This window comes from Mizuhopecten yessoensis, unplaced genomic scaffold (assembly GCF_002113885.1).
Source record: "Mizuhopecten yessoensis strain PY_sf001 unplaced genomic scaffold, ASM211388v2 scaffold11169, whole genome shotgun sequence".
Taxonomy (NCBI): domain Eukaryota; kingdom Metazoa; phylum Mollusca; class Bivalvia; order Pectinida; family Pectinidae; genus Mizuhopecten; species Mizuhopecten yessoensis.
In genome coordinates this window covers 999,379-1,009,001 of record NW_018408914.1, presented here as the reverse complement: position 1 = coordinate 1,009,001, position 9,623 = coordinate 999,379, and the positions used below count along the sequence as shown (strand labels likewise).

General features: G+C 36.2%; 1 protein-coding gene across 1 annotated transcript; it reads right to left on the bottom strand.

Moving 5' to 3' along the window:
* Positions 1-390: 390 nt before the first annotated feature.
* LOC110467297 (prostaglandin reductase 1-like) lies at positions 391-9,252 on the bottom strand. Its single transcript, XM_021524369.1, has 9 exons — positions 8,961-9,252; positions 6,541-6,586; positions 5,546-5,602; positions 4,795-4,959; positions 4,444-4,561; positions 3,510-3,662; positions 1,785-1,887; positions 1,371-1,489; positions 391-977 (listed from the first exon to the last, which is right to left on the bottom strand). The coding sequence occupies exons 1-9, from the start codon at positions 9,067-9,069 to the stop codon at positions 867-869; spliced, it is 981 nt and encodes a 326-aa protein (XP_021380044.1). The 5' UTR covers positions 9,070-9,252; the 3' UTR covers positions 391-866.
* Between the last annotated feature and the right edge of the window lie 371 nt (positions 9,253-9,623).

Here is a 9,623-nt window from a genome sequence, read left to right as displayed (position 1 = left end):
CCTGCAAACCACTCAGGTTTATAACTACTTTTACAGGTGGTCACATGATGTTGTTTCAGCCAATCAGAGTCAGCTCAAAATCAATTAAAATAATAATAGGTATTAACACCCATTATAAAACCTAGGTATGACTGTTTCTGGATCTAAACTGCTGTGTTCAAAGTTACATTACACTTTAGGGGTATATACCAACTTCCGGTAAAAAAATACCATTCCAATGATAGTGTATGATACATACGTGTCATTTTAACCGACAGTTAATGAAAAACCTGGGTTTCCGACGACGATGAGATCTAATACACACACCACCATCAGCTTTGTCTACAACCCAAAACATTTTAAACCGAGTTACCAGAAGGGACAATGTTTTCGTGGACATAAATGGAAGACCTTTAAAAATTCAAGCTCTTTATTACTTTCATCAGCTTACATACAGTTCAAAATTAGATATGTTACACTTTACTGTCAACAAAGACCTACACTAAACATCAATATGCAATGTCAATAAAGCAGACATCTCACTTTTGCCATTTTATACTTTGCCCAATAAATAAATAGATATATTGAAACTATTGGAGGGAAAACGTGACCTCGTGTGCACCTGATGTTACGATGAACAATGCAATGACGTCCTGAAACTATTTGTTCTTTAATATGAAATGTGTCGGCATATATTGTTTCGTAACGCTTGTGATAAAACAAGATTCAAACCGGTTCCTACATAGCTAAGTTGTTGATGTACAAAATCAAATAATGCTGCCCACACAAGTTCTACGTCTTGAAATGCTTGGACTAAACAAATCTACATTAAGCAGAGAGAATTCTTAAACCTAGTATTCAAAGTTTTTTTGTAATGTCCAAACCGATCACGCTTTCACGACAGCTTTGCCGGTGTTTTTCCCTTCGAACAGTCCGAGGAAGGCTTCCGGCATGTGTTCAAATCCGTCGGTTATTGTCTCCCTATATTTCAGTTTACCCTGCAAAACATTTATTATTTAATATTTCAGTCTTTTGTTTATCGTTAGATATAATGCGGAGACTCAGTAAGCCAAACCCTCTCAGTTAGATATAAACTATCTAGTGCTGGACACCGACAATCTGGGAAAATGTCTGCTAATTCTGAATTTCATTCTGGAAGCAATACATTTTCCTCATTGATCACAGGTACTAGCCTCGTCTGTCAATACACCCATTGACACCCGAGGCTGGTACCTGTGCACTGATCAAGTTAACTGTAGTTTTATTTAAATGATGGTATTGTTTTTATATTTACTCATTCACATTGTCATTAATGATTACAAATAAAAGCGAAAGTCACTAAAAATATCCCAATTATAACTTTGTTTTTCATTTTTATAAATAAATCATACCTGTTTAATCCATTCTGCCATTTGTTTCTCGCCAATATGCCATTTTTCTCGGATATTGAAAATGATGAACCCAGTTATTGTCAGTGACTTGGTGAGGATATCCGTGAAGAGATATGGACCTGTATGGTGTATACAAATAACAAATACTGAAAATGTCCATCATGTGATTTTCCCGTTATGGTACATGTGATTAATAAAAGCTATATATCTAGTAACAATCTACACGTTTAACTGAGATGATAAAGTTGTGCTTGAGATGACAAAGTTAAACTTGTTGATTAAAATAACGTTACATTTGTTCGGTTGTAAAGTTACATGTATTTGATAGAGATGATAAGAAGGACTCAACACAAGATTGATGTTACTTGCAATCGAGCCTATTGTTTCTCAGTCCGTCATGACCAGTACACGTACCCGTGGGGTTTGTGGTGTTGTACGTCGATATAGACCCTAACACCACCATGCGGCCGTGGTTCCTCATGCGTTTTATGGCTTGGAAACTGATTTCTCCGCCGACCTGTAACATAAGATGCTTATTAGTATATAATTAACATATCATCGAAGTAGATTCACCCATGTGCGACTTCACTGTCCAGAAACACCAATGTTTTACCGCCACCGAATCGTATTATGATACAGTGCGTAGTTCTTAATCCTCTTGTTCTTTTGAATCATGATTTATTGATACAAACAATATAATGTGCAAATACCCAAGCTCGCGCAGATTTTATTTGTGTTGTATTTGTCATTTACAGTAGTTTTATTACCCGGCAAATCTACACATATTATTTTTTACCTCGACGTCTGAATCGATTTAACGTTAATGAAATATGAATGGTGCATATCCTTAATTAGCGTACGCGCGTCTACAACATGCTTTTAGAATAAATTATTGAAGAAGGAATTACCTTTAAATATATTTTGGAACATTTTTAGTTTCGTTCCAATGTATTTTAGCTTTCACACAGATATAATGAGCCAGAACCCGTATTATGAATAACGGTAATTGTCACCGTTCCCTTCAATGAACGCTAATTACATTTTTTGCACTTTTACAAACCATCTTGATTGAGAGAAAAAAACAACGCTATTTAATGTTTATACCAGTATACAACAAATATTTCCGAAAAAAAATGATGACGGAATTAATTTTATTAATAGAAATATAATTATGCATTTGTCTCTGCTCAAAGTCATTTATTCTAGTCAAGTTCAAGCTCAGTGTTCTTATGTTCTCGATGCCTTATTTTGAAAAGTGAGACAGGGTATTCTCTTACCCTGGACAGGGATATCCACCATTTTACCGGTGTGAGAGTTTCTTATTTCACCCTAGGGTTGAGACAAGCTACACGTGCTCTTTACTCGTTCTCAACAATTGTTTGACGTCATAGCAACATTACAATGACGTCATGTCGACAATTCAATCGCATATATCAGCATTGTCTTGTATTGATGTAACGGCAATATTAGATAGATAAGAGGGTAAACAGGGTAAGAGAAAAATAATCATTAACCCCCTTGGGAGTGAGACAGGGGATCTCAACTCTCGGGGTAAATTTCTTAAGCTGTCAAACACTCGGCAAGCCTCGTGTTTGGTAACTTAAGAATCTTACCCCTCGGGTTGAGATCCCCCTGTCTCACCCCCAAGGGGGTGAAAGATTCTATTAGTCTCACCCCCAAGGGTGTGAAAGATTTTATAAGTCCTATGTTTTATCGTTTCTTAGACATTATGTTAATGACTTAAAGAATGAATGAAAATAAGTCTTCTACATATTAATCACAAGGACCAACCTAAAACTCATCATAATTTACTATGATATTTAACCGTAGAATATGGTAAGTTAACTGATAGCTGGATTTAATTAGATTAATCAAGATTACGATGTTCACTGACAGGCGTTTGTGTGTGACAGGTACACACTTATATACACAAAACACATACGTTATGACAGACTACAAATACTGAGTACAGAGGTGTAGATATGTCAGGTGAAAAATAGAATTTCATTGATTTCCATGATATTCTGAAAATAAGGACAGAACTCTTGGACATATTGGTATCAATACGACGATACATTCTATACATAACTGTAGAGAACCCATTTATAACTATTATATAATTAGACGTGTTGGACGTACCATATCACAGTAACAGTGTACGCCTTCCGGAGCCACCTTCTCGATAGACTTGCCAATGTCTTCCGTCTTGTAGTTAAAGGCGTGATCAAAGCCCAGTTCCTTCAGCCACTGGACCTTTGCGTCCGACCCGGCAACCCCAATCACCGTACAACCCTGTTGTGAAAGAAAGTTAGATATGTATGGGCTCGCATAGCAGACATGTTCGTGTTAACGTTGTAAAAAATATCTGATATGAAAAATCAAGATTCAAATAATTGAAGCACCACACATCAGATAAAATACAACATGCTTTTATAAAATGATTAGTAATGATAAATGTAAATGCTCTATGCATAATCTGTATTATAAAATACACAACATATATCCGATGTCCAGTCTCAAAGTTTGTGTTTATGATAAACTACTTCACCATACACCGATATTCCTTACTATGTCTAATATACATCTAAGCACAATTAAAATATTAGGATATGCTAGTTTTTTTCGCCTATTTTAACTATTATAGCAAGACACGGCTTAATTTTATTTACAAGATATTAATGGCATAAAACGAAATGACAACCCCCCCACCCCCGTCTCATAACGCTCTCATACTTCACATATATCACATAGCTTTCCCTAGCTGCACTATCGAATAGCATTTCCAATTAGCATAGCAAGCTGTCTCGTGTAATTTTCACTACCACAAGGCTAGCAAGCTGTCTCGTTTAATTCTCATTACCACAAGCCTAGTAAGCTACCTCCTGTAATTTTCACTACCACAAGGCTAGCAAGCTGTCGCGTGTAATTTTCGCTACCACAAGCCTAGCATGCTTTATTAGTGTAACTTTCAGTACCACAAGCCTAGCATGCTTTATTAGGGTAACTTTCAGTACCACAAGCCTAACATGCTTTATTAGTGTAACTTTCAGTACCACAAGCCTAGCAAACGTACTATTATTTTCCCGATCTGTCCGGCGAGACTCCCTACCGCACCTGCCGCACCGCTTACGAGGAGGGTCTCTCCTTTTCTTAATTTCAGCACGTCAACCAAAGTAAAATACGCCGTCATCCTGTATAACATGTGTTTTATTATGAAAATTCATTTGATGTTCAGGATTGCAATAAAGGCAGACACTGCGATCAAATGCAGTAATCTGTAATTGGTATATTAACATTAATCTTCAATATATACTTTAAAATGTTGCTAGAAATTTATACATTAGACCTAGTGAAGCTGTTTTATTGGAATGAATCGGGAATACATTAATTTGGAACAAAGTAAAATGGATGGAAAACTTCTTACCCAGGCATTCCCATTACCCCTAGTGTCAATGACAAGGGGAGATCACCCAGTTCGGGCATAACGTCAATCGTGGACACATCTCTGACATGGGTATGCGATCTCCAGCCTGACGACAGACGGATGGTGGTACCGACTGGATACTTGGCGTTCTTACTGGCCGTCACCCTGGAAACAGACAACCGACACATCTCAGGTAAGCACTTTTTTTCTTAGTTTCCTTGAAATCCAACAGTGGTATTTTCATATCCTATGAATGTCAACAGCATGCATCATGCAGTTCAATAACTTTTTTTCTATTACAACTGTTTCAGTGACTACGTTTCACGTTTGTAATGATTTTTTATTTAACTAGGAAATAGCGAAAGCACGCGCATATCGATTTAAGAAAGTAAGCCAGGGCTAATAATACTTTCTTGTTGAATGTCAGATATTCTTCATTCCTTAACTTTCAATAGTATGAAAATAAACATACTCAATCGAACGCTGGTGAAAATAAACGCCTTGCTTGTGTAATTAGATGGGAATAAGTCGTCAGTTACATTGCGTGTACGGCTTTGCTCAGAACCCATAAATAGCAATGTCTGCGCATTTGACAGCATAACAGGTACAATTTTATAACATTGTAATACATATCGTTTCTTATTTTGTAACATAGCATTGATGTAAAATGTTTTATAATTTATTATCATTGATGTAAAATGTTTATGATGCATTTTCATTGATGTAAACGTGAGCAGCGTAATTGCCTCACCTCGCCACTTGCTCCCCGACGATAGGCTCGCCAACTTTTGACCAATCCGAAAATAATCTAAAATCAAAGAAACATGAATGATTAACGCCTTTTATTCCCCCCAAACACATTTGGTAAAGCTTTGTTTCTATTATAGCAGAGAAGAAGAAAATCTATTGCAATTTGTTTGATGTTTGGGTCTTATTTTTCGTACGATGATTTGTAAATAATGGAAATTATACATTTTACAGAATCTTACAAATCATTTTTTATTATTAATTATTTAACTTATATGCTAAAACAATTGGACAGCGATGTGCATGCATAAATAAAGAATATTTATCAAAAATGCTTAAATAACCACAACGGCCTAAGGAATAGTAACAATATGTGTATATGGACCTGCTCTGCAGAGGGTATCGTTAGATGTTGTAGTGGTTTAGTTTCAAGACTCGGTATAAAAAGTCGCCACAATTACGGTACAGTAATTACAATGTATGTATGTTTGGGTCCATCTTAATATGTACAGAGCATTATTAGTGGGTAATGGGTTTAAATCAACACTCGGTAAAATAAGTCACCCCAACGATGATATATTTGAAATGCCATCCCTAAAAACAGTATATAATAGTATGAAGCAAGCATCATTGACATCGGGTGACATTTTAACTGAGAGTTAATCTCAACCCTTAAAACTTCAAATAGTACTCGCTGTACATTATGATTCTACCTAACGGGACCCGGTGAAGAAAATTTGACATCAATATAAATGATCGTACACACATGTTTGGGGTTCATGGCTGCTATGGAACCGCGAAAATAAACACAACGACCTCTTTACTCATCATATACTTTACTACAGTGTTTGTATATGGGGTATCTACGATAGCTTCAGACCGCGAAGGAAAGTATCCACAAATATTTCATGTTACACAGTATGTATAGGTAAAGATACTAGATCATTGCATATGGATGCGATGATTACAACGTTCCGCGTCGTGCATTCGTCATCTTACCTCATATACGGGTCCACTGACAGGTATAGCGCCTCGCATACCAATTCTGTTGAATAAACAATAGGTAGTGTTATTTTCCTGTTCAACGATTTTATAAAAATTATAGCCACATTCAAACTGGTAACCAGTCCAACTAGATCGACCCATTTTACACCAGTGACACTATAATCTCCGAATCATCCATTGTTGTACCAGTTTTAGAAGCTATAAGTGACCACAGAGTTATTATTGTGTCATTGTCAACCTGTCTACCAAAACCCATTTTTAGGAGGAAAATATGGTTATACAACAGAGTAGATATTTTAAACCTTAAAACAGAGATAGGACAGGTTAATTGGATAGATTTGTTTTCTTATGCAGATAATGTAAGCGAGAAATGTAAATTGTTCGTTGACAAACGAATTTCTATTTTAGAGAAACATATTCCTAAAAAAAATGTATATGTAATTATGAACGACAAGCTATGGATGAACGGAGATAAATGAAAAGAATTAAACCTAGAAATCGGTCAAGGAAACATTTCATCAGAGTTAAAACCCCATTGTCTGAAGCTAAATTAAAACGTGCACGAAGCAAAGTAAATAATACCATTACACGAACGTAGATGGACTCATCAATGATAGCTCAGCTACTCCCAATGTATACTGGAAACCAATGCGCATGCTTTTAAAAGGTAACACTTCTACCGATATAGTATATTAAATTACGACCTTTATAAAGCTCATCTTCGAGACGACTCTACCTGCGACTGAGGATATGACTTAGAAGACTCTTCCCATTTCTTACTAAACTGTAAAAAAAATGATCAATCCCGTATTATAATGCTTCAATCCCTCGACTGGTATAATGAAATCACTGTGGAACATCTTCTCTTTGGAGATGCAAATCTTGACACCAATCTAAACTATTCATATCATAACCTTTACCATATAATAAAGAGCGCGTGTCCGGTTTTCCATTATTTAGTCGTTAAGTACGTAAGGCAGGAATTTACAGAAGGACACAGGAGAAAGGCAAACGCAGCACGGGATGTGATTGAACTTTAAAAAAGCAGAAAGCTATGTGTATATAGATTAAGTATATTACTTACGCCGACACGCTTAGGAAAATCACTAACGCGATTTAAGTAAACCCTTTGAATACACATTTCAAAAATTATACATTGGTGTCCCTAATCCTATCCTTCAATACCTCTTTTGTTGTAACTTCATCCTCACCTTTGAAATATTCTTATATATAACAAAAACAAACTTTTTTTGCGCGACACATTAATTTGTCTTTCAGCTTGAGGCTGTACGGACTATCACCGGATTACATTCTTACTCAAGTAGAGAATCGTTGTATTTTGAAACTGGTCTAGAAACTTTATCTCAACGTAGAACTCGGCGGAAATAACAACTGTTTTACAAAATCCATAAGAATCTTATAACTAACTATCTGACCTCTTTACTTCCCCCTACAGCTTCAGAAAACACACACTATAACCTCCGTATTGCTAAAAATTACTGTTTACCTAATTCACGACTTCAATTAACAAATTTGTATTTTTTCCCCTCCACGATCCGACTCGGGAACCAGTTAGACTTAATATATAAGACACAGCGTTTCATACAAAATGTTTGCGAAGATACTCTTCGCAGGCTAAATACGTTACAAGTCCCTATATATTATCTTATTGGTGGTCGAAAAAAGTAATATTTTACACACCAGATTGAGAAATAACTCTAGTACACTAAACAATCACTTACTTCATGCTAATTCAAAAGATTTTCAGCACTGTCAATGTGGACATCATATCAAAGATACGCATCACTTTTTTTTATCAGATAAGTAAACTCTACCGCGAATTAAATGATTTCATTCCACTTAAAGAATTGTCCTATCTAGAAAATATCCTAATAGCCAAACAGACACAGCACTTTATGTTCTCTCTCTCTCTCTCTCTCTCTCTCTCTCACTGAAATTAAGCCATGTACTTAATCTTTCTCTGTGCAAACGGATTAGTAGAGACAGTAGTACCAGCAAGAACTGAGCGCACATGAGAAAGCTACAAGGCACGGGACGTGATGAACATTTGAATAGCAGAAAGTTGAGAATAGTGAATAAACAATCACTAGTTCCGTTTGGTTGAAGAAGTAAAAATAACATGGTCCGAGATAAACTGATATTTCATTGCCTGCTACATTACTCTCTCTCACTGTTTTAACGCGCTATTAAGGCCGTTTTGGACACAGTCGATTATAAACTTCATTATGTGGGGAATAACATGTCGTTAAGCAAATGGGGGAAATTCTGGTTTACCGGGAACCATATGACTACGTAGATGGGGCTTATGTGACTGTGAACTCACTAATCTTACTGCCATCTGCAATTTATCCATATTTACAGATATAAATACATCAGGTTAACACGAATCTTACCTCCGTCGTTAAGGTGAGTAGGCAGGTCTCCTTCCACCAGTTGAAAATCCGATCGTTTGGCTTGGCCCTGAAAGCCAGCCTTTAAGGTCCAGATCTTGCATTTACTCATGTTGTGATTTTTAAATACTGTTTACCGCTCCGGCTCTCAAACTAATCTGTATAACATCCTTCTGCCTCTCTTTATATACTTTTTCAGAAAGTGCAATATCATTCCGCACCCAGTAAAACACGCGCATAGGGAGCAGCAATAACCTCACACTAAGTCGGTGTTATCTAGATCCTACTGCCCTTCAGTCTAGTTTGTCACCGGCTATTTACTGACATACAGACAAAACATAACAGTTCGTCACCGGACTAATTTTTTTTTTTTTTTACATTTTAAACATTTTTACACAAACCGCCACTTAGTTCGTCACCACAGATAAGAGAGGGACCTCGGTGTATACAGTACAGCGTACACATAAAACGTAGGTCTACATTGTATTGATTTTTATTGAAACTTTAGTTGCATTTGCATTTACATTTCTACTACAACTTGAAATATGGAGTACGTTAATGAAGAAATCAAAACGAGTTTTAGTATATACTATTTAAAATATCTGCTAAAATAATAACATAAACATTTGGAAATGCTTATATACTGCATGCACAGACATTTTTTAT